This window comes from Acinonyx jubatus, chromosome B3 (genome assembly GCF_027475565.1).
Source record: "Acinonyx jubatus isolate Ajub_Pintada_27869175 chromosome B3, VMU_Ajub_asm_v1.0, whole genome shotgun sequence".
Taxonomy (NCBI): Eukaryota; Metazoa; Chordata; class Mammalia; order Carnivora; family Felidae; genus Acinonyx; species Acinonyx jubatus.
The window spans coordinates 118,368,659-118,392,579 of NC_069386.1; the positions used below are offsets into that span (position 1 = coordinate 118,368,659).

The window sequence follows — 23,921 nt, forward strand, 5'->3', positions numbered from 1 at the left end:
TCTTCTGTTGCTTCCCACAATCCCTGCTTTCTTTCCCTCATGACTCTTAATAGGAGCTAGTGGTTCGCTTCCTTAAACGAGCATCAAGTAACCTCCAGCACTCGATGAGGATGGTATTACCCAGTCGACGATTGGCACTTCTGGAACGCAGAAGAATCTTGGCCCACCAACTGGGTGACTTTATTCTTGTGTACAACAAGGTAGGTGGTTCATCTGTTACTTGTGTGTGTTAGATTGCCACGCACTGTTAGCAAAGGCTAGAAGCCACTGTCCAGCTGGGTGGAGAGGTCCTTCTCTTTTCTATCATCGTCATCCCTTGTGTGTAACTGTTACAGGGAGCTAGACCTTGCTCCTTAACCCAGCTGATCTGAAAAGCTGCTCATTACTTCTGAAAGCCCAGTGGCCATCGTTAACGCTTATCAAAAGGCAAATTCCCAGGGCGCCTGGTTGGCTTAGTCGATTAAGTGCCCAACTCCTGGTTTTGGCTCACTCATGGTCTCACGGTTCATGAGTTTGAGCCCTTCATCAGGCTCTGTGTTGACAGCGTGGTCAGACAGATTCTCCGTCTCCCTCTCTGCCCTCCCCTGTTTGCGCGCGCGCGCTCTCTCTCTCTCTCTCTCTCTCTCTCCCTCAAAAATAAATAAATAAACATTTTTTTAAAAAAGGCAAATTCCCTTTGAGGGTTGTGTATCTGAGATGAATCACAGGCTGTGTGAATTTGCATTGTCATTATGCCTGTAGATAGTGGTAAATAGACGGTTTGAGAGCAAATGAACTGTGGATTTAATAGAATGACATAATCTTCTTTCCTGAGAGAGTTCTACTTTGCTCTTGAGAACATTGTAGACAGTGATATCATTTTACAACCAAGACCAGGAAATATACTATTCAGTTAGAATATTTTACAAAGCATCTGATATCCAAGGGTCTTAGAATGCTTTGGAAATATCAGTATTTGGGAGAAAAATGTATGGTCGTTTTGCAAAAGGGAAAACGGAGGCCTGGAAATTTAAGTGATGCTAGTATAGATGTGTGGAATGGTTAGTAGAATAGCAATATAAAAAAATCCTATGGCTGCAATTTACTCCAGATCTGTTGAGAATTTTGATATGTCTTATATAAGTGAAGAATTTCCTCAGTTTGGATGCTGGTATAGGAGTAGGTTCCAAGACCGATCTTTCCTTTCCCTAACTGTAACAAAATGCAGCATCTCTGTGGTCATACTGGTGAAGCTACAAGTGCGAGCACAGATGTTACTAAGCTGCTATGAAAAGTTCTTCCCTGAAGGGGCTTTGTGGGCAGAAAGCAAAAAGATGATAAGGATTTACATTTACTCTGCAACCTTTATTTGGAAATTCCAAAATGTTTTATGAAACAGTGGCAGAGAGTAATATATCAAATTTATAGGTGGCAAAAGTACCTGGAGGGATTACGTCTTTACTGTAAAGACAAATTAACCCAATGGTAATGAAAGCAGATGATGAAGTGTGCATTTATCAGGAGCCATTTTATCTTACTGTTTTCCTTTGTGGGTTGGGGACTGGGTAGGAAACAGAACAGATGGCTGAAAAGAAATCAAAGAAGAAACTTGAGGAAGAGGAGGAAGATGGGGTGAATACAGAAAACTTTCAGGAGTTCATCAGACAAGCAAGGTAGAAGATACTCTTTTTTAAGAAAAACTATCTTCTTCTATCTTCCATACTGCCCCATTCAGTTCTCAATATTTCCTTGTTTCTAACGTAGGAATGTGAGTAAAATCCCTCTCAGGATGAAAGAAAGCATTTCATAGGCTTGGCCTCTCCATATCTCAGCCAATCATGTTGTTGTCCTCATGGTTTCAGTTATCAAAACACTGCTGCTAGGTATCTGGGCTGTATTTCTAGACAGCCTTCAAAGTACACACCACTTGAAGTGCTGAGAGAGAGCCCTTTGGAAAGTTGAAGTCAGAGGCTTCCAGTGTCGACTGAATATGAATTTATCCCTGACCTACTGATGCCGTGGTGATGACCAAATTTTGCCTATGTTGAGTGAGTGGGTTGAGGAATTGGCAGTTTCTCAACACCGTGAGGGTTACACCTAATTTATACAAAATAGAACCAGTCCTCCATGCGTAGATTTGGCTTGGAGGATTGAAAATCTCAGCATTCAGCTCTATCGTGATACAAATCAGTCAGGCCATTTTGTCCATTTACAATATGTTTCCAAAGGAAAAGGTGACAAAACATTTCATTTAAAATTTTGTGAGACTCCTACTGGGGGAACTTTTTCCAAAACAGAAAGTCATACAAAACCACTCAAATAAAGGATAAAACATCTGTGTGACCCTGTTCATCTTCAACCATCAAAGTCATTGTGGAGTGAAAAGCAGGAGAAAGTCCATTCTTTGTTGGTTTATAAAGCTAAATCAGGTGGTGGTTTATCAGTCACCAGCACAATCTGATCTGTGTTTAATACCTTGTACAGACCTAAGTATAGCCTCACTATCTTGTGCTTAAGCACACAGCAAACAAATCTATCATTTTGTAGGAGTTTAAAACTGTCATGTTATTTTGTTGACATTGTTGAGTCTTGAGTTACATGATTGATAATAAAGTTATAGAAACAAAGCAAGAAACGGTTTCTCACATCAGCATGATAAAAACAGGAAAGAACAAAAATGAGGTTATGTTCAGAAAACGGCTCTACATTTAAAGTTAAAAAATTAGGGGCGCCTGGGTGGCTCAGTCGGTTGAGTGTCCGACTTCAGCCTCGGGTCATGATCTCACGGCTCGTGAGTTCGAGCCCCGCATCAGGCTCTGTGCTGACAGGTCAGAGGCTGGAGCCTGCTTCGGATTCTGTGTCTCCCTCTCTCTCTGCCCCTCCCCCGCTCATGCTCTGTCTGTCTCTCTCTCTTAAAAAAAAATAAAAATAAAACATTCAAAAAAAAATTAAAAAAAAAAGTTAAAAGATTAATGTTTAGTTCCTCTTGGGGATCTTCAAGATCCCTACAATATAAAAAAAGAAAAGAAAAGCCACCTTTTTTGAAGAGAGACATGTATCCCCCTACCAGGCCTGTTTGCTGGAAATGAATTATATATACTAAAACTAGTGATACAGAGTTAGAGGTAAAATATGCTGGAACATATTTATTACTGTCATCGCACATTAAATGTCAATTGTTGGAAATATGTTCAATCATCAGTTTTTTATTACGTTTGGGGTGGTACATGGATACCTTTGTCAAGGTTGGTAAATCCAGATACCTGCAGGAGTCAGGCAAGGAAACATAAATTATGAAGTGGGCAAAGGGTAAGAGAGGCGATATCAAGCAGTTTGTGTTTTGATCAGCCTTAACCTGCCCCTTCCCCCGCCCCTTCCCCTCTCTGTGAAGGGCCAAAGAAAGCACGTGGACATACAGAGGCATTCGCCCCATTTGTAACCTCAGCGGTAGATCTGTCATAGTTACTGAGGTACTTGCCTTGTGGCCCTTCACCTTCTCTACTTTGAGACCTTGGGGTTTACTCTGAGATTCGTAGAAATGGGTTCCTAGGTTTCCTAGGTCATTACAATGTATTCTGAAGATGGGATATAGGTTCCTTGTGATAATGCTGGAATCGTTTGCCTATTTAAAGACCACTTATCTGGAACATAGCCAGGCTCCAGGAAAAAAAATACAAAGGGCCATTGAGAAGCTGCCACAGGTGTTAAAAATCCATGTCTAATATGTTTACTGGGAGAATCCCGTGGGCCCTCATCAAATTCCTTATACTTCCCATTTTGTGGATGTTCATAAAGGACAGGTAATTTCAATATTTGAAGTGACCTAGAACCATGTACTTCAGTTTCCTTCATGGACTGGATGGTTAGGGAGCTCTTCCATGGTTATGCTGGTAGGTCTTATTTCTGACATAGATAATTAAAATGACAAGCGACTCCTGTAGTGAATACACTTCAGTTATCTGGAAGTGGGGTGGGCAAACCGTGAAGGACCAGATAATATTTCAGACTTTGTGGGATATATGTGGTCATTATAGCAGTCTTCTTTAAAAATATAAAAACCATTTTTAGTGAGGAACCGTACAAAAACAGGTTGCTCCTCGGGTTTGACCCCCCCTGTTGTTTGTAGTGTGTAGTTTGTTGACCTCTGATAGAGAACATGGCTGCCAGTAGAACCTTCTGTGTTGTAGCTACTGAGTATGTGAAATGCAGCTGGTCTGAGAAGAATTTTTAAATGTACTTACTTTTAATTCATTTAAATTTAAATAGTCCTATATGCCTAGTGGCTACCATATTGGACGGCGTGTCTAGAAAATTCACTTTGGAATGAATAAAGCTTTATCATGCTTTAAATTTTTTAGATTGCTTTGTTTGTATTCCTATTTAACCATCTATTAATAGGGAGTTTTCTGCTCATACTTTTTATTTTCCCCTTCTCCAGCTGACTCCATTTCCATAATAAAATCTGGTGGAAAGATTTTCCAGAAGAGCTTCCTGTTCTGACCATACTTTCTCTCCTCATTTCAGTGAGGCTGAACTGGAGGAGGTGTTGACTTTTTATACCCAAAAAAACAAGTCTGCAAGTGTCTTCCTGGGGACTCGCTCAAAAAGTTCTAAAAACAGCAACAGTTATTCTGATAGCAGGGCAAAGGGTGGTAAGTATGATGGTTAACTAATGAAAAATAAGAAGAACGAGTGAAAAAATGAGATCTGCAAAGGAGAGCCAAGAATAATGTGCTGCCTAAACACTGACAGACTCCAAGATGGTGAAATTTTGCAGTGTGGGAATGGGGGGTGAGGAGGCATTACATTTTTGTCCTCAAAGCAGAAGAGGGACCTGGTCTGATTTTTTTTTTTTTTCATGAAAATTAACAGCAGAGAGCTTTTCAAGAGAAACTTATAATTGCTAAGATTTAGTGAGCGCTCATATTACTATAATCTGTTGGATGTGATCTGACTTTTATTTTCAAAAAACCATATGGAGTGGGTGCTATTTTTCAACTTCTTGACAAATGAGAAAACAGAAGCTGAAAGAGACTGAGTAACTTGCTTAAAGGTACCTTTTACGGTGCAGTGGGACAAGAATTTGAACTTTCGTCTGCCCAGCTGAAAGCTTGTGCTCTTAATCTGTGCTCTTCTGTCTTTCCTAATGGTTATTTCCCACTCTTGTTACACTTTTTGCTTCCTCTAGCTCATCAGCAATGGCATTTGAGATAGAAGGATTTTTTGTCGTGTGCGACTGTTCTGTACCTGGTGGGATGTCTAATAACCTTAATCCCACATCCTAAATGCTATTAGCTTTCTTCAGTCACTGTGATAACCCAGAATGTTCCCATCCATTTCTAAAAGAGCTCACTGCTAGGGAATTCCATGATTGGGGATTTTGGAATTAATGTGGACCGAACTATCTAGCTCGTGTCATGTGATAAAGAAAAAAAAAATAGCAATGATGTTCTGTTATAAATAAAGCTCTGCACCTTAAAGTAAGATCCATTTAAAATCTAGATGGAAATGTAAGACGAAGGAAATCTACACCAATTCCTGTCAGTGCTGAGCACTAGATTAAAAGAGACTCGTTCCCTGCTGTTAAGACTACCACAGTCTACGGTGGAAATAGCCGGGATAATCGGTCATTTCTAATGTAGAGTGAGTGTTCCCAAAGAAACAGTGTTAATGTTTTAAAAACTATTTTGGTTCAGAGGCTAGTCTGCAAAAGCCTATTTATATTGAGCTCACTGTATAATGGAACGATATTTCTAGAAGTCCCCAGCCCAGCCCTCTTCTTTGAGCTTTCCTAGCTTATCTAAGTTCTAAAGCTAGTTTATTCATCTGTTCTTCATTCCTTCTACACATTTTTCCCGACCACCTGCTGTGTGTCAGACATTGTGGTAGTTGCTAGGTGTCTGTCCAGTGATCAGACTGCCATGTTACGTTGACTTCATAAGGTTTATTGTCTAGTGGATGGAGTTGGGTGAGTACATGTAGGAAGAAGGCTGGTGGAAGCTTTGAAAAGCTCCTCCTAGAACAATGTTGAGAAAGGGAGCCTGAAGAGGCCGAAGAGTCCCTGTAATGAGTTGGGGTAGAGAAAAGTGTGTTAACCTGGGGAGCTGAGGGCCTACACTGGCATTCAGTAGTAACTTCTCTCCTGACAGTAGTGGGGAAGCCCTAACAGCATGTTCTCTATGGTGTCTATTTGTACAAATGGGCCCCTGGAAATTCTGGGGTTCATGTGTTAAGGACTGTCTCTACATAAGAAGATCTGTCCCTATCAAGAATAACGAGAGAGGCAGTAGGAAGGCCTCCATCAAGGAAACAACATGATGACATCTGATAGTATCCAGACTGATTACAAACATGAACAAACACACGTGTGACAGTGTTACCGCTGCTGGTGGTGATAGGCAGCAAATAATTCATATGTCCTTATTCTTTCATTCTGAAAGATGATCTGCAAAATGGCCTCTCAAGCCTTTATATGAATTAGCCCTTGAGAAAGATTTTGGAATATTTCCCCAAGTATATGGTTAGCCCCAGCTGTCCTGTTTCAAAATTCTGTGGTAGAAAAAAAAAAGGTTTATTAGAGTGGAGATTTATTTAATAGAGTGATTTTGTCATTGAACATACTGATCACCCTATCTCAAGTGAGCTCACTCAGCTTGCTCAAGTAAAACCAAGGAGTTTTCTCTAAGATACAGAGCTATTGTAGTTTCCAGGTATCATGCCCACAGATACGGGGGCTGTTCTTTCTGTCTCTTGGTAGTTGCCTTGCTCCGTATGTATGATGACTTCTTTGCTCCAGTGCGTACCGCCAGCCAGCTTGGTTTTTTAGTTTCCCTAGTTTGAATTCCTGGCAGAGGCAGCTGACTGCTCATACCTTCCCCCCACCCCTCCGCCTCCCCCCCCCCGGAAGGCATGTCCTAGCTTGTTAGCATCCATGGATGGCTGCCCTGGGTTTAAGTATCTTTCCCTGGTTTGGTTAGCTGGAGCTTGGGGTTGGGGATGGTTGGGAATCTTTTGGTTGGTTGCCCCCTCAGCAGGACTATGGATGTGGCCGGCTTTGGGAAAGTGTGGCGACATGTGCAGTTTTCCCTGGGATTGATTATTTAGTTGTGTTATATTTCGGAAACACAGTTATATAGAAAGCATTTGATCAGGATTTATTTTCTGTTTCAGACCACCACGAGACAATGGAACAAGTGAAAATAAAGCAACCCAAACAGCAGCAGGCAACAGAAATTCACTCTGATAAATTATCTCGTGAGTGACTTCAAACCTACATAGATTTGCCGCTCTCTGATCAATCCCTAAAAGAGGAGAAAAAGAGTCGTCAGATAGCTAATGAGGCTAAAGCATGAGGCATTACCCCACAGAAGTTCTTTTGTGCGTTCTTTGTCTTCCATTAGCATGTCCTCGTATTTATTGATAACCTGTTTTCCTTCTGAAGAACTTTTCATTTTCTTAATGTTTAGAAATTCGGAGCACTCCCCCCCCTCCCCCCGCCCCTGAAGGGTGAAAGGCAGAGGGAGAGGAGTTAGCTGTCACTACCAGAAACTTTGTCCTAATGCCCTAGCATGTGCAAAATGCCTGCTCTGGTTGATGGAGGCGGTCTCGACTCCAGCTTTTCGAAAGGACTAAAAAGAAACTGTTTCTGTTGCCAGGTTGTCTCGGTAGGCAAAATTCACTAAGTTCATGATGAACACTCATTAAAGTCTCTATCTTTCATGATTTCTGTTTTACACTAAGATTATTTTGATGTTTAAAAGTGCTTACTTCATGTTGTATAGAGGTTATGTCAGTTTTTCCTAAAATGATCTGTTTTGTTTTGTTTTTGTTTTAATAGGATTTACCACTTCAGCAGAACAAGAGGCTAAATTAGTCTATACCAATTCTTCCTCTGCTTCTTTCTCTGGTCCTGCTGCTACTCTTCTGCAGAAAATTCCCAATACCCACTTGTCGTCTATTGTTACAACCTCTGACCTCTCACCAGGGCCTGGCCATCATTCTTCTTTATGTCAGATTCCTCCAGCTATCCCCAGCATGTCTCACCAGCCAACAATTGTACTGAGCACAGTCCCTGACAGTGCTTCTCCCTTCGTGCATCCTGGGACACAGAACGTACCAAGCCCGGCTGGCCTGCCCCGCTGTCGATCAGGCAGTTACACCATTGGCCCCTTTTCCTCTTTCCAAAGTGCTGCACACATCTATAGCCAGAAACTGTCTCGTCCCTCTTCAGCAAAGGCAGGTGAGTGAGAAAATGAAAGGCAGCGTGCAATGTTAGCTCCTCCCCAGCCCCAATAAGGAAAAACAACAAAAACAAAAACAACGCATTCTCTTCCCTTTGCCTTTCTTTTGAAAGGCAAAGGGACACACACATTGTTCTGATGAGACTAAGGAAGTCTTGCATTTGGTCCAGTAGTGTTCATTCAGTTACAAAATGAAACAGGGCTTCTTTGAGGTGCTGGGGATACAGAGATGAATAAGACTGTTCTATATAGCAGCAGCTTATAGTCTAGTCAGGAGATTTTCCATCCCAGATCATCCTAGACCTGCAAGCGTCCTATATGCATTCTTTCTGATTCAGATAGTTATTTTTCAGTGTATTAAAATTTTTTTTAACGTTTACTGATTATCGAGAGACAGAGAGAGACAGAGCATGAGCATGGGAGGGGCAGAGAGAGGGGGAGACAGAATTTGAAGCAGGCTCCAGGCTCTGAGCTGTCAGCACAGAGCCCGACGCGGGGCTCAAACTCATGAACTGCCAGATCATGACCTAAGTCAAAGTCGGATGCTTAACCAACTGAGCCACCCAGGCACCCCTTTTCAGTGTATTTAAAGTCAAGTGTGACCAGAATAAAATAACCAAAGAATTCTTAAAATAAGGTATCTAACTCTAAATGAAGTAGGTGGACTCATATTACCAGTCAAGTCTTCCCCCCATTTTTAATAATAGTTTCATTGAGATACAATTCATATACTATAAAATTCACCACTTGAAAGTGTGCAACTCAGTGGTTTTTAGTATATTTACATAGTTGTGCAACCAACACCACTGTCTTGTTTTAGAACATTTTCATTATCCCCAAAGAGATCCCCTACCTATTTGCAGTCTCTGCCCGTTTCCTCCTCCCCCCAGCCCTGGCAACCACTGAACTACTTTCTGTCTCTATGGATTTGCCTATTCTGGGCATTTTATAGAAGTGGAATCATACAGTTAGTGGTGTTTTGTGAATGGCTTATTTCACTTATAATGTTTTCAGGGTTCATTCACGTTGTAGCATGTATCAATACTTCGTTGCTTTGTAGAAAGGTAGGCTGAAGAGTATTCCATATCGGGCGGATATACCTTACCTTGTTCATTTATTTATCAGTTGATGGACGTCTAGGTTGTTTTCCCTTATGGGCTATTATGAATATTGCTGCTGTGAACGTTTGTGTACAAGTTTTTGTGTGAACCCATGTTTTCATTTCTCTTGGGTGTATAGTGGAATCACTGGGTCATACAGTGACTTTATGCTTCCTTTTATTGAGCAACTACCAAACTTTTCAAAGTGACTACACTATCTTGCTGCCAACAGTGCAGGAAAGTTCCAATGTCTCCCCTCCTTGCTATCACTAAAACTATTGTCTGTCTTTTTTGACCCACTATTCTAGTTGGTTTGAAGTAAGTAGTGTCTCATATTTGTGGTTATCATTTGCATTTCCCTAATGACTAATGACGTGATGATGAACATCTTTTCATGGGCCTATGGGCCATCAGTATTCTTTGGATAACTATTCAAATTCTTTGCCCATTTTTAAATTGGGGCATTTGTTTTTTATTGTTATGTTCTTTATGTATTCTGGATACAAGTCCTTTGTCAGATACATGGTTTTGAAATATTTTCTCCCATTCTGTTGGTCATCCTTTCATTGTTTTGAAGCACAAAAGTTTTTAATTTTGATGAAGTCTAATACACCTATTTTTCTTTTGTGCTTATGTTTTGGTATCATATCTGAAAAACTATTGCCTAAACTAAGGTCACAAAGTTTTATATGTATGTTTTTTTTTCTAAGAATTTTATAGTTTAGACTCTTTCATTTAGGTCTTTTTTCATTTAGGTCTTCTTCAATTTTTGTGTATGATGCAGCATAAGGGTCTAACTGTATTCTTTTGCATATGTATATTTAGTTGTCCCAGCACCGTTTATTGAAACAGAGTGTTATTTCCCTTTGAATTGCCTTGACATCCTTGTCAAAAGTCATTTAATCGTAAATGTAAGGGTTTCTTTCTGGTGTCTCAGTTCTATTACACTGCTCTATATGTCTGTCTTATGCCAGTACCAGATTGCCTTGTTTATGTAGCATTGTAGTCAGTTTTGAAATCAACAAGAGTGATTCTTCCAACTTTGTTGCTTTCTTCCATATTGTTTAGACTATTCTGGATCCCTTGCATTTTCATAGGAACTTTAGGATCAGCTTGTCAATTTCTGCAAAAATAAGCAGATGGGATTTGGATAGGATTGTGTTGAGTCTGTAGATTAGTTTGGGAAATACCTTACTACTGGTCAAGTTTTTAAACACTTTAGTAATATCCATGTTAATATGAGTTACAGCCAAGCTATGTTTTGCAAGTAGTCAATTTATATTTCTTAATTAGTATCTGATTTCAAATGAAATGGATATTGTAATATGCAGCTTGAATCAGAGATTAAATGTCTACTAAGTCATAATTATGAATACATGCATGTATGTGTGTCTGTGCTAATTCTGAGTGGTTATTCTTGTGATTTAATCTTCTAAGATCAATAATAATAGTAATAATAATGTCTGGTTTGAACTGTTTTCTCCCATTTGAGAGAAATTCAGCAAAATTAGTGTCTCCAATACTCTGTATTATCAAAACTTAAAAAAAAAAAAACAAACAAACAAACAAAAAAAAAAACCTTCCTTTTTTACACTTTTCCCAGAGAGGGATAGGGAACAGAAGGAGCTAGTCAGTTCAAAAATATTTTTCAATTTCTGTTGTGATTTATACTTTGACTCATGGATTGTTTATAAGTATATTGTTTAATTTTCAGATAGTTGGCATTCTCTACTTCTTGTAATTGGCTTTTAGCTTATTTCCACAGTGGTCAGAGAACATTCTGAATGGCTTAAAGTAGTAGTAGACAACAATATAGTAAATGACAATAACAGCCTGGAAGTGATTCGAGTTAAATTTTTCTGTGGTTATTGAATAGTTTGGGAATGAGATTAAGATATTATTTAACTTTAGTCTTTTTAAAGATAAATATACAGTATGAAATTTCAAAGGTCACCACTAAAAGAGTAAAACTATGGAAATTCTAAACCTATGGGAAGAAGAAAAATGGATTGAGCAAGCAGCTTAGAAAAAGCAAGAGAAATGAAACTTAAAAGATGGTAAACCAAGTCCCAATATGTCAAGAATCAAATAAATATAAATGGGTTGGACTTGTTAGAAGAGTGTCATATTGAATTTTCTAAAAATCCAACTATATTCTGTTTACCAGAAAGAAACACTTAAAGATAAGAAGAACAAGGAATGGTTGAAAGTAAAAGGATGAAGAACAAAATGCCATGTAAATACCAACCAGAAGAAATGTGGTGTAGCTATATTATATATGCTAAAATAGACTTTAAGATAAAAATTTTCTTGGGGCACCTGGGTGTCTCAGTCGGTTAAGCATCTGACTCTTGATTTCGGCTCAGATCATGATCTCATGGTTTGTGAGTTTGAGCCCCATGACGGGCTCTGCACTGACAGCACGGAGCCTGCTTGGGAATCTCCCTCTCCCCTCTTTCTGCCTCTCTCCCAAAAGAAACATTTTATTTTATATTATTTTATTTTTTAAATGTTTATTTTTGAGAGAGAGAAAGAGAGACAGAACACCAGCAGGGGAGGGGCAGAGAGAGAGGGAGACACAGAATCGGAAGCAGGCTCCAGGCTCCGAGCTGTCAGCACAGAGACTAATGTGGGGCTCGAGCTCACAAAATGCGAGTCATGACCTGCGCTGAAGTTAGTCGCTTAACCGACTGAGCCACCAAGGCGCCCTTCAAAATAAACATTTTAAAAAAAGATATACAATTTTCTTATAGATACAGAGAGTAGTTACATAAGACAGAAGGCAAAGGTTTATTTAGTTCAGCTGAAAGGCAAAACAGTTCTAAATGCCCTTAATAAAATAACATCTAAATATATTAAAAAGATTGATACATGAGGAATCTACAAATCCCCTTGTCTCAGTGGGAGATTTCTGTGCTTCTATCAGTTACTAATAGACTAAACAGATTTTTTTAAATCAGCATTTGATTTTGAAAAGCATTTAAACAAGTTGATAAACTTTATCAATTGATCATACATAGGACTGTGTACCCAATAATTAGAGAAAACACCTTCTAAAGAACATATAATATATTCATAAAGCCAGTCATGTCCTACATTATAAAATAAGACAAAATTCACAGAATTGGTATCACAGAGCCACATTCTCTGTCTACATTGCAGTTAAATTGAATGGTGATAACAAAAAGATACAATATATAACAAATCCTCAAATTTAAGAGTCAAACACCAGGTATTGCATGGAAGTGTTGAATCAATATATTGTATACCTGAACTGGAGTTTAGTTAACTGGAGTTAACATAAAAGCTTAAAAAAAAAAATTAAAAGTGTCGAAGAAGAAATCATAGTGGAGGTAAATGTCAAAGTACTAGAACTGAATGGTAATCAGAAAATTGTGTGTCCATATTTGTGGAGGGCAACGAAAGGCAGTGTTTAGAGGGAAATTTACTGCCTTAAAACTTATGTTTGGGGGCGCCTGAGTGGCGCAGTCGGTTAAGCGTCCGACTTCAGCCAGGTCACGATCTCGCGGTCCGTGAGTTCGAGCCCCGCGTCAGGCTCTGGGCTGATGGCTCGGAGCCTGGAGCCTGTTTCCGATTCTGTGTCTCCCTCTCTCTCTGCCCCTCCCCCGTTCATGCTCTGTCTCTCTCTGTCCCAAAAATAAATAAAAACGTTGAAGAAAAAAAAAAATTAAAACAAAACAAAACAAAAAAAAAAACCAAAAAAACTTACATTTGAAAAGAAGAAAGGCTGAAAATTAATGTGCTAAATATTTAATTTTAGGCATTATAAAGACAACATCATAAATCTAAATAAAAAATAATAAAGATAAGGGCAAAAATCACAGAATTCAGAAATAAAGCACAGTAGAGAATATCGAAGCCAAAAGTTCTTTGAAACCTTAAGAAGATGGACAGACTTCTGGTGAGATTGATAAAGAAAAGAGAGAAGACATGGGTAAATAATATAAGGAATGGAAAAACGACAGAATGTACATATATTGCATTGGTGACAAAAAGAATACTGTTTTATTCCAATAAAATTGAAAACATACAAAATGGACAAACACAAAGATGTAACTTATGTAAAATTGACTAAAAGATGAAGAAAGCCTCAACAGCCCTGTAAGTATCAAGATAATTGAAACAATAGTTAAAAAAATTCTCACAAAGAAAATTTGAGGCCCAGGTAATTTCATAAGTAAGTTCTAATAATCTTTCAAGGGGCAGGTAATTCCAGTCTTCAGCTCTTCTCGAGAATGAGAAAAGAAACAGTCATCCTCAGTTCATTCTGTATGCCTAGTTTAACCTTAATAACAAAAACCAGTTGGGGATGGGGGGGGGGGGAAATTGTAGACAAGCTTCATTTATGAACATACATGCAAAAATTCTAATCAAAATGTAAGCTAGCCAAATCCAGCAACATATGAAAGAGACAGGACACCATAAACAAGCTTAGCCAAGGAACAACAGGAAAATCTAAGAACTGCAGTAGAAAATCTATAAATGACATTTGCATCAACAAATTAAAGGAGGAGAACCATATTCATCTTAGTAGATGCAGAAAAAGAATTTGATAAAATTCTCCACTCATTTGTGATAAAACTCTCAGCATACTAGGAAGAGAAGAAAACTCTCTTGAGCTGAAAAAGGCTATCTGCCAAAACTCTACAAGAGGTATCAGTGTAGGGGTGCATGGGTGGCTCAGTCGGTTGAGCATCTGACTCTTCGTTTCAGCTAGGATCATGATCCCAGGGTTGTGGGATCAAGCCCCACATCGGGCTTTGTGCTGAGCATGGAGCCTGCTTGGGATTCTCTTTCTCCCTCTGCTCTGCTCATGTGTGTGCTCGTAAAAAAAAAAAAAAAAAGTATCAGCGTAAATGGGGAAATGTTGAAAGAATTCTTTTTAATGTTAAGAGCCATAATAGAATGCCCACCAACGTTGCTTCTATTTAATGGTTTACCAGAACCAGCATAATAAGATAAGGAAAAGAAATTAAAAGCATAAGGATCAAAAAGGAGGAAATAAAGTTTATTTGCAAACTAGTCTATGTCTACATAGGAAGTGGAAAATAATCAACAGATACATTTTAGAAATAATTATTTTAGCAGTATGATGGCTATAAGATCAATATTAAAAATCAATAGCTTTATCTATATATTAGCAACAAAGAGCTAGAAAGCATGTTTTTGAGGGGTGCCTGGGTGGCTCAGTCAGTTGAGACTCTGACTCTTGATTTCAGCCCAGGTCATGATCCCAGGGTTGTAGGATCAACCTCTGCGTTGGGGTTTTGCATTGAGTGTGGAGCCTGCTTAAGATTCTCATTCATTCTCTCCCTCTCTCTCTCCCTCTCCCTCTCTCTCTCTCCCCATCTCTCCCTCTCTCCCTTTCCCTTCTCCCACTCTCTAAAGGAAAATTTTTTTAAAAAGCAAATCTTTTTGTATTGTGGTTAAATGTATATATAATTTACCATTTTAACTATTTTTTAATATTTTTTAAATGTTTATTTATTTTTGAGACCGAGAGAGAGAGAGAGAGAGAGAGAGAGAGAGAGTACGAGCAGGGGAGGGGCAGAGAGAGAGGGAGACACAGCATCCGAAGCAGGCTCCAGACTCTGAGCTGTCAGCACAGAGCCCAACATGGGGCTTGAACTCATGAACCATGAGATCATGACCTGAGCCAAAGACCAGACACTTAACTGACTGAGCCACCCAGGGGCCCTCCCTTTTGACTATTTTTAAGTATATGGTTCAGTGGCATTAAATATATTCACATTGTTGTGTGATTGTCACCACCAAGACAACAATACATTTAGGAATACATTTCGGAAAGAAAGGAAATTTCATAAGGCTTTTTGCGAGACATTAGAGAAAACCTAAATAAAATAGATTAAATAGACTATGTGCATGGATGGAAAGAGTCAGTGTCATAAATATTTCCATTCTCATCAGATTGGTTCCTAGATTCAATACATTTCCAACCCAAACCTCAACAGGTGTGTTGGTATACTTGACAAGCCCATTCTCAACGGCAAGAATAGAGAGAACCTATGAAGGAAGAAAAATAAGGTGGAGGAACACCTTATTATGACTTATATAAAGGTCTGATAATTAAAACAGTGTAGTATTGGCAAAGGTATAGGCAGATGGACTAACGGAACAGAGTAGGAAGTTAGAGACAGTCACACAGATAGATGGAACTTTGATACATGACCAAGATGGCATTGTACATAGGGGAAAGGGAGGGGTTTCTCAATATGTGGTGCTGGGATAATTGGTTAATAATACAGGAAAAAAATGAAATTAGGTCACTGAGTCATACTATGTGTAAAATCAATTTCAGATGCAAAACTTAAAACTTCTAGGACAAAATAAAGGAGACCATCTTTAAGATCATATGATACGAAACAAGTGAAAACATAAACAAAACTCCCATAAATTAATAAGAAATAGAGAACCCAAATGGAAAAATGATCAGTGGGATCAGAAAAGAGGTAACACATGCTTGGCATCATTATCAATCAGTGAATGTAAGTGGAGACTACAGTGAGAGATTTTTCACCCCCTGGGAAGTGGGAAGAATCAAGATATTTCATAATACTAAGTGTCAGAGGGGATGTGGATCAATAGGAACTCTCTTATTTGTGGGAATGTAAAAAATGCCACTTTGGCATGATCACATAAGTTTGGAAATGTACATACTCTGTGATTCAACAATCCCATTCTTAGGCATATGCATAAAAGAGGTTCTTCCACATGTGCACCAGGAAATGTTTTCAAGAGTGATCATCGCTGCACTGATAATAGCAAATAGCAAATAATAGCAATAAGCTTGAAATAACCAAAATACCCATTGATGGGAAATAGAAAAAGAAGTTGTGGTGTGTTTGCAAAATGGATTGCCAAGCAGCAGATAAGTTAAGGAATGTTAGCTATACCTCACGAAGATGAATCTTGAAAGTATGGTATTGCATGACAAGAGCAAATCCTAGGAAACTACGATAGCAAGATACCACTTTCGTAGAGCACAAAACCAAGCAAAATTGTCTAGTATTTTATGTAAGTATGCATACACAAACCCCACAAATACATAATTAGAGATACTTCTAAAAAGGAAGGGAATGAATGGTAAGGGGAGGGAGGTAAGGGATGTCTCAAGGGAGCCCAGGCTTGTTGCACATTAATTGGTAATGTGGTTTTGAGTTGGATAGTAAGTTCACAGCATTCATTATAGTATTCTTTATAACAACACATCTGTTATAAATAATATTTTCTATATCTCACAATAAAGTCAACATGGAAAAGTTACAGATTTTGTGAAGCAGATTGTGTATACCAAGTGATCCCAGTTATATAAGGACAGAAAGGAAACACATTATAGTGTTTCTTCTTTCCTGGGTTTAAAATTTTTTCCGGTGAGATGTGTGACTTCCATCATAGAGAAAATATGAACCTTGATTTTATGTTAAATAATTTCTTTTTACCAGAATTTCAGTGCCCCCAGATAATAGAACTCTGTGATATTACAGTTGGAAAAAGAGCATTTAAATCTGAAAGGAAAATGAGTCACTTGAAATTCTAAGAGTACTGCTGTTTTTGTATCTAAATACACTGTTTTGCTTTTTTCTGTTTTCCCTTTTGAGCTTGGTAAGAAGAACTGTGGCTAATTTGGCAGTAGCTGTTACAGACAACCGACCAGAAGAGTCACATAACAAGAAATAATGAGTTTTAAAACTACATTTTTTATTCATTATGATTAGTAAATTCTAGGAGTGGTTGTTCCCCACTGCCCGTGATGAAATCTTGTGTGTGTGAAGCTTTCATAATAAACAAAAACATAGTTAATAAATGCTTGTAACAACTTGGCGGTAAGAAGAGTTTCTTGCGCATGGTAAGGATTTAGTTTTATTCGTGTGAGCATTCAAAGATAGTTTATTGCTCTTTAAGTTGTCAAGATCCTTGGGATTCAGTCAAGTATCTGTTGGCTGACATTTATTTGTCATCACCCTAAGTTTTTCAGGGCTTTTGTCCGAAGTGGATAAAAACTTTTCTCTCTCTCTCTCTCTTTTTTTTTTTTTTTTTAGCAGGGTCATGCCATCCAAACAAGCTGCATTTGGGAGTGGCTAAAACACAAAAAGAGGGAGAAGATGATTCTCCATCCAGCAAACGGTACAACCCAAGTATGGTTACGGCCGAGCTCCAGCGGCTGGCTGAGAAGCAGGCGGCCAGGCAGTATTCCCCATCCACCCACATCAGTCTCCTCACCCAGCAGGTACGGACAGTTGGGGGACCGAAGAGCTCTTTGGTTCCGAGGATTGTATCAACAACAGGGCGCTCTGTCCTTCCCTGTCTTTGCTCGTCTCCCATATGCTGATGCCTGTTGAAGGAGGATGCGTTGGTGTGAGCTGAAGAGTGAAAGTGTTCTCTTCATCTGTAAAGAAAATAAGCTTCTGTTACAGGTATTCCACAGTTAAGTCTGCTGCTAGCTCTGATGTCCTCATTTCATGGATAAACAGACTTGAACGTTCAGCTGTCAAATACACATTTAAAGGATCTTTAAAAATAACTTCTTTCTTTGGTATGATTTTCCAGTGAGTTCTAGTCTTGTAAATCTTTTTACCAGAATGCCGTAACATTACCTTTTACTTTTTTTCTTTCTTTTTTTTTTTTTTTTTCCAACTGTACCACCTTTCATCTCATGATCTCAGGACGTGTTCTGGGCACTGGTTAATAAAGTATTCCAGCACACCTTTAGTCAACACATATCATTTGCCCCATTTTACAGATGGGGGAAACTGAGACTGGAAGAAGTGATATAATCAAGATCGTTCAGAAAGCTGAATAGATGGAAGTAGATACCAGAATTGTGACCTTAAGCTATATGTATGATAATAAGCTTATAACACAATAAAGTTAGATGAAACTTTCACAGGAACTTTGGGATTGTTTTTGCCCTCCTCGCTGATTATTCCCATGGTATTTAACCAGAAGTGGAAGCCATATCTTCTCCCTTTCCTTAATGCAAAACGGTATCAAAGTCCTCCAAAGAAATTATTATGATTTAACTCCACGGTAATATTTTGCGATCTCTCTGTTGCATCTGAGTCTTAATTAGTGGCAACTCTGTGATGATAATCAAGTCTAGAACAAAGTGAAGCTGAAAATTACTTCCACCACATGTTAAAAGTAGGCAACACACTGCTCCCTGGTGGCGCCCTGTTTCTCTGTATAAAATTGAGAACCAAAATTAAAGGTCAGGTTTAGCTTTACTTCAGCCTCATCCCAGTGTGTGAGGCTGTACTGAATTTTCTTTTAAAAATCCCTACTAGTTTGAAGGGATCAGATGAGGAGGCCTGATTTGAAATAGGAACACAGGATCCTACAAGGGCAGTGCGGAGACTTGACGGGCTGGCGAGTTAGATTTTAGTGTTGGAGCACTGGGAAGAGGGACTAGAATGTCATGACCATGGTCGAATGGGAAGGAACTTTGAAACGTGAAGTGGCTATGAGGAAGGGAGAGGGCCAATGATCCGCTACACGTTTTTTCACCGGGTCATTGACAAGAGTGTATGTTTCTAGTTTATAAATGAGCAGCTAGAAGCACCAAGGCATTAGGGAATTTTCTTTGCAGTCACAGTAAGAAACATAGCCAATATTAGTGTTTACATATTTTCAACTTCTGTCATTTGGTAAGCTACGAAGCTTGCAAAATGGCAAGATTCTGATCCTGTGGACTCCAGGGTGATTGTATCCTAATTTGAAAATCATTTCCTTCAGTCCATCTTTCTTATCTAAGGAGAACTTCAGTGCCAGTGAATTCAAAGTCCATCAGACTCCTATTCGTAGGAATCTGAACTTGCCATTAGATGTCAGTCTTAACTTTTAAAGTCTGGTAAGAGGGTAGTTGGTGCTTGGTACAGGACTGAGGGAGGGGCCGTAGTTTGTAATGAGCAGGGTAGGGTGGGAGAAAGCGAACTACACTAGCCATCTGAAGATCTGTCTTCTGCCACTGACTAGCTGTGTGACCTCGGACAGTTGACTCAGCTTCTCTCAACCTCAGGGTCTTTATTTGTTGGGGAAAATGCAACAGGGTCCTGAGGATAGTATGCAAAAACTTCTTTGTAAAGTCTAAATGCCATGTATTTGGGAAATACTGGTATTTCAGCCATAAAAGGCTTCAAGTAATAAATTACTTTAAAAAAATTTTTTTTAATGTTTATTTTTGAAAGAGAGAGAGACAGACAGACATACAGAGCATGAGCCGGGGAGGGGCAGAGAGAGAGACAGAGACATAGAATCTGAAGCAGGCTTCAGGCTCTGAGCTGTCAGCACAGAGCCCGACGTGGGGCTTGAACTCACAAGCTGTGAGATCATGACCTAAGTAGAAGTCGCATGCTTAACCGACTGAGCCACCCAGGCGCCCCAAGAATAAATGATTTTTAATTTGATTTCAAAAAGTTAAGTTTTTGGATAAAATGTACTGTTACCAAAATGAACTTTGTTATTGAAAAGCTCAATTATGTTACCTGGCTCCTTCCCCTCAGAGAAAGTAATTCCTTAATTTGGAATTTGGAAAATTCTTTTATTATTCTTCTAGTAAATAATAACTTATTAGAGTGGCTTCGTATGGGCTCTGGCTCTTGTGTTTACTGGGGGGCGGGGGGGGTGCAGACCCAAAGTGGGGGCAGCTCTGCCCTTCTCTCTCAACTTGGACCATGAAACCTTCAACGCTGTTTCAGCAGAAGCAGCTTTGTGTTCGGTAATCACTGTAAGTGCTTTTTTACCTGTGATTGTTTCCAGTTCCTATTTTGTGTTTGTGGTTTTTTTTTCTTTTTTTCTTTTTTCTTTCTTTTTTTATCCAGTAGGATTGATACTTTCTTAATGTTTTCTGATTGTTTTGTTTTGTCTTTACTAATTTTCTTCCTTCTGCTTTTTCTAGCTTTATTTCCTCCCAATTTCTTGAGTTGGGTACTTATTTTCATTCCCTCTTGTTTGTCACTATATTGAAAGCTATGAATTTTCCTCCCAAGTGTCACTTTCATTATTTCCCATAAGCTGATGTATCTTTACCTTGCTCTTTTGGGTAAGGTATTAAGAGACCTACTACTAAATAAGGAACACCGATGTTAAATTATTTGTGTTTTGGAAGATGAGTATAAAAAATTGAAATCCTTGGGTCCATTTTTGAAAAATCATTTTATTTTGTCTGTAATTTCAACTGCCTAGTCCATTAAAGCTTTTAGTGGCATTTTTCATAAAACTTTTAATTCAAATGTGGTTTTTTAAATTTATTCATTCAAAAACATTTTATTAAGCTGTTAGGAATGTTCCGGACTTTGGTACTAAGCCACGGGGATGATATAAGACATAGTCCTTGGCATGAAATAACTCACAATCTGGTAGGGGTGACAGCCACACAAACACATGAGAGTTCTAGCATGGAAAATGCACAACCGAGATATTTCTAGGGAATAAACAGTACGACCGGAAGAGGTGACACCTAACCCAGCCTGTGTATGGGAGTGAGAAGGCCAGAGCAGCCTTCTTGGAAGAGATTGTGTTGAAACTGAATCTTGAAGGTGGACATGTGGGTGGAAGAAGAAGGGTGAGGACAGGTTTCAGAACACAAGCTAGCGTGCATGCGTGTATATATGCATGCATGCATGCATGTATGTATGTTTGTATATATATGCATGCATGCATGTATATATGTATGTATGTATGTATGTATAACAGCAGGCTGGTTAGTGGTATTGGACGATAGGGAATCAGCAGAGAGCAGCTAGGATGGAAGCTGGAAGAGAAGACAAGGGCTGATTTAAAGGAGAGCTTTCTCTGTGAAGGAACTTCTCTATATCTCACAGGTACGGGCCGTAGAGACCCAGTCGGCTTTGCCTTTCAGCTGGACCACTCGGGTAGCTGGAGGAGGGCAGATCGGAGGGCGGGGCAGCATCACCCCTTTTCCTTCCTGCTCACTGGTGACCACGCCGAGGAAAAGTGACCTAGCCAAAAGTACAGAAGCAGAGTACTCCGACAACCCCAGAATTTGGTCATAAAACTCTGCAGCACCAAGAATTTACATCAGAGGCTAAGTTCTTATGGATTTGCATGGCTAGAAACAGAACCTTATTTATTAGCTCATAACAACTTTCACTACCTCTGTTATGATTTAACTTTATTTATAGCCAGGAACACCTAAGAACCTCAGACTTTTCCTTGCCCCACGAAGTGGCCACAGTAGCCACTTCAGAATGCTTGCCAGCATGTGTATGCTTTCAATATTCTGGAAAGAGATAACGTGTCCTTAGCGTATGGTTATTCAGCAAGTACCTTACGCATCTGAGCAGAGAGCAGGTCAAATTTAGTTCTTTCCCTTGACACCTGACAGGCTGATTATCTTTGGGGGGTGGGATTCTTTAGAAGCCAGAGTGTACATCCCTGAAAGCAGGGTTTTCTAGGAGCATCTTTCACCTGCTGGGTGGGGGAGCGCTGCGGTAGCTGACAGGGCGCTGGAGGAGATCCTGAGTCTCCCTTTCTCCACCTCACTCAGTGCTGGGAGACGTGTGCGTTAGCCCTGCAGCACTCTGCGCCCACGTTGCCCTTTGTGGTTACGGCTGTTCGTGAGCAGAAGAATGTGGCGAAGGAGCCCGGCTCTGTGGTGAGGAGTGGGAGGCTGCGACTCAGAGGGAGCACTGGCCCTCTCTGTGCGGGCGAGTGTGAGATTTCAGGACCAGCTATCATTAGGAGCAGCTCCAGCTCCTCCAGCCTGGGAGTTTAATCAAAGGAATAAGAGCAGACCACCCAGGCGAGGGCTCCGGGGCGAACGAATGTGCTGTGTCAGTCTCTGTTCCCCAGCCAGCCGGTGCCCGGGATGTGGCCAGGCCTCCTGGAAATGTGCTGACAGATACATAGGAGGGAGGAGACACTTTCTGCTTCTCACATTTTTCATGAAGATGGAGAGTGGAAAAGAAAACCATTCCGTTTCTTTCATTTTTTGCTCCTGACCCTGATACTTTTCTAGAGCAGTTCTGGAGAAGGGTGTATGCCGAGGTGTGGAATGTTTGGTTTCCACTGGCTACTCGTTCCTCTCAGTCACTCATGTATCAAGGAATTCTCTATCATTTCTTCTGCTTCAGCAGCTGCCACAGTAGACCTTGAGTGAATCTTAATTTCAAAATTTCCAATTTGAAGGTGAAATTGACAGAGAGAGAGCTAAATTTCTGAAATGATGACGAATGTTCTCCAGAACCGAGGCGGATGGCACCCAGTTTATCACAAGGTTGGGCGCTGGGCACTGGGCACTCTCCCCCTGCCTCCTTAGCGTGCCTGGACACGTTTGAACTGCTGTACATTTGGGTTCTGATTGGGTGGTTGTTTTCCAAGTCTAGCTCCTTTTGTTCTGTATTCTTTCTGGGTAGAAAAAGTTGCACTTTTTTGTATCGTGTACATTACTCTTTCCCATTTCTAGAAACAGAAAAGGATAAATAGAAAAAGCAGGAATTCTTGAGTCAGTGAGACCTTGGACGAGTTACTTAACATCCCTGTGCCTTGATTTCCTTTTCTGTAAAATGGGGTAATTTTAGTACTGAGACTAATTCTCCTCCTCGATCCCTATGCCTCCCAGCTCTAGGACCTAGTTGCAACTGATCCTGTTTAATTCCCTAGCTCCTCTGTGTCTCTCAAGGCTTTCAGCCCCAGTTTTCCTTAGTTCCTTAGCCTACTCTGTGGTCTCTTGTTCTAGTAACCTTTCTTTCACCCTGCCACCCCCAACCCCCACAAGCTCTTGTCTTCCCTGTACTGCCATCTTGTTTTAAAATAACATGCCCTTGGGGCACCTGGGTGGCTCAGTCGGTTAAGTATCCGACTTTGGCTCAGGTCATGATCTCGCAGTCTGTGAGTTTGAGCCCTATGTCGGGCTCTCTACTGACAGCTCAGAGCCTCAAGCCTGCTTTGGATTCTGTGTCTCCTTCTCTCTGATCCTCCCCAGCTCGCTCGCTCTCTCTCTCTCTCTTTCTCAAAAATAAATAAACATTAAAAAAAATTTTTTTAGTAACATGCCCTTGCTGCCCAGGTCCCCGACCCCTTCCCCTCCACACTTACTCTTACAGTCTGACCTTATCTCTTACATTTTGTCCAGCTCTCTCTCAGAGATTGCTAATGACCTTGGATTGCCAATCTTGGTCACCTATTTTTAATCCTTCTTCTCCCTCAGCATGTAGCACTATTATTGACCACCTCCTACCTGAAAACTTTTCTTAGCTTCTCCAGCCCTTTAGTTCTTCCTCTAAGAGCTCATCCTCCTCTTTCCCCTGAAAGCTAGATTCCATTTGCACCATGTGTTTTTTTTTAAATATAATTTATTGACAAATTGGTTTCCATACAACACCTACCAGCACCCAAAATACTCAACGTATTGTAAACATATTTTGAAAATATTCAAAGAAGTATTCAGTATTCAAAAACCTATTTGTTCTTTCCCTTTTTTCTCTCTGTATTGGTGACACTGCATTTCTTGGCATTTAGGTATGGAGCCTTTGATTTATCCCTGTCTCTGTTTGCGTCTTCATTCTCTGTACATCCAGGCAATTGCCAATTCTTGCTGATT

At 39.9% G+C, this 23,921-nt stretch overlaps 1 protein-coding gene across 16 annotated transcripts in view; it reads left to right on the forward strand.

Annotated features, from left to right (window-relative positions):
• The window catches only part of TTLL5 (tubulin tyrosine ligase like 5), a 282,100-nt gene that overhangs the window by 109,907 nt on the left and 148,272 nt on the right, over window positions 1-23,921 (forward strand). For 13 of the 16 annotated variants that reach the window (XM_053224738.1, XM_053224742.1, XM_053224747.1 and 10 more), the window contains 6 exons: window positions 54-200; window positions 1,549-1,652; window positions 4,504-4,631; window positions 7,150-7,233; window positions 7,817-8,218; window positions 17,401-17,588. In XM_053224738.1, coding sequence (XP_053080713.1) covers window positions 54-200; window positions 1,549-1,652; window positions 4,504-4,631; window positions 7,150-7,233; window positions 7,817-8,218; window positions 17,401-17,588 — 1,053 coding nt within the window. The remainder of the gene's footprint in view (window positions 1-53; window positions 201-1,548; window positions 1,653-4,503; window positions 4,632-7,149; window positions 7,234-7,816; window positions 8,219-17,400; window positions 17,589-23,921) is intronic. The other 3 variants (XM_053224740.1, XM_027066200.2, XM_027066201.2) reach the window with 1 other exon arrangement.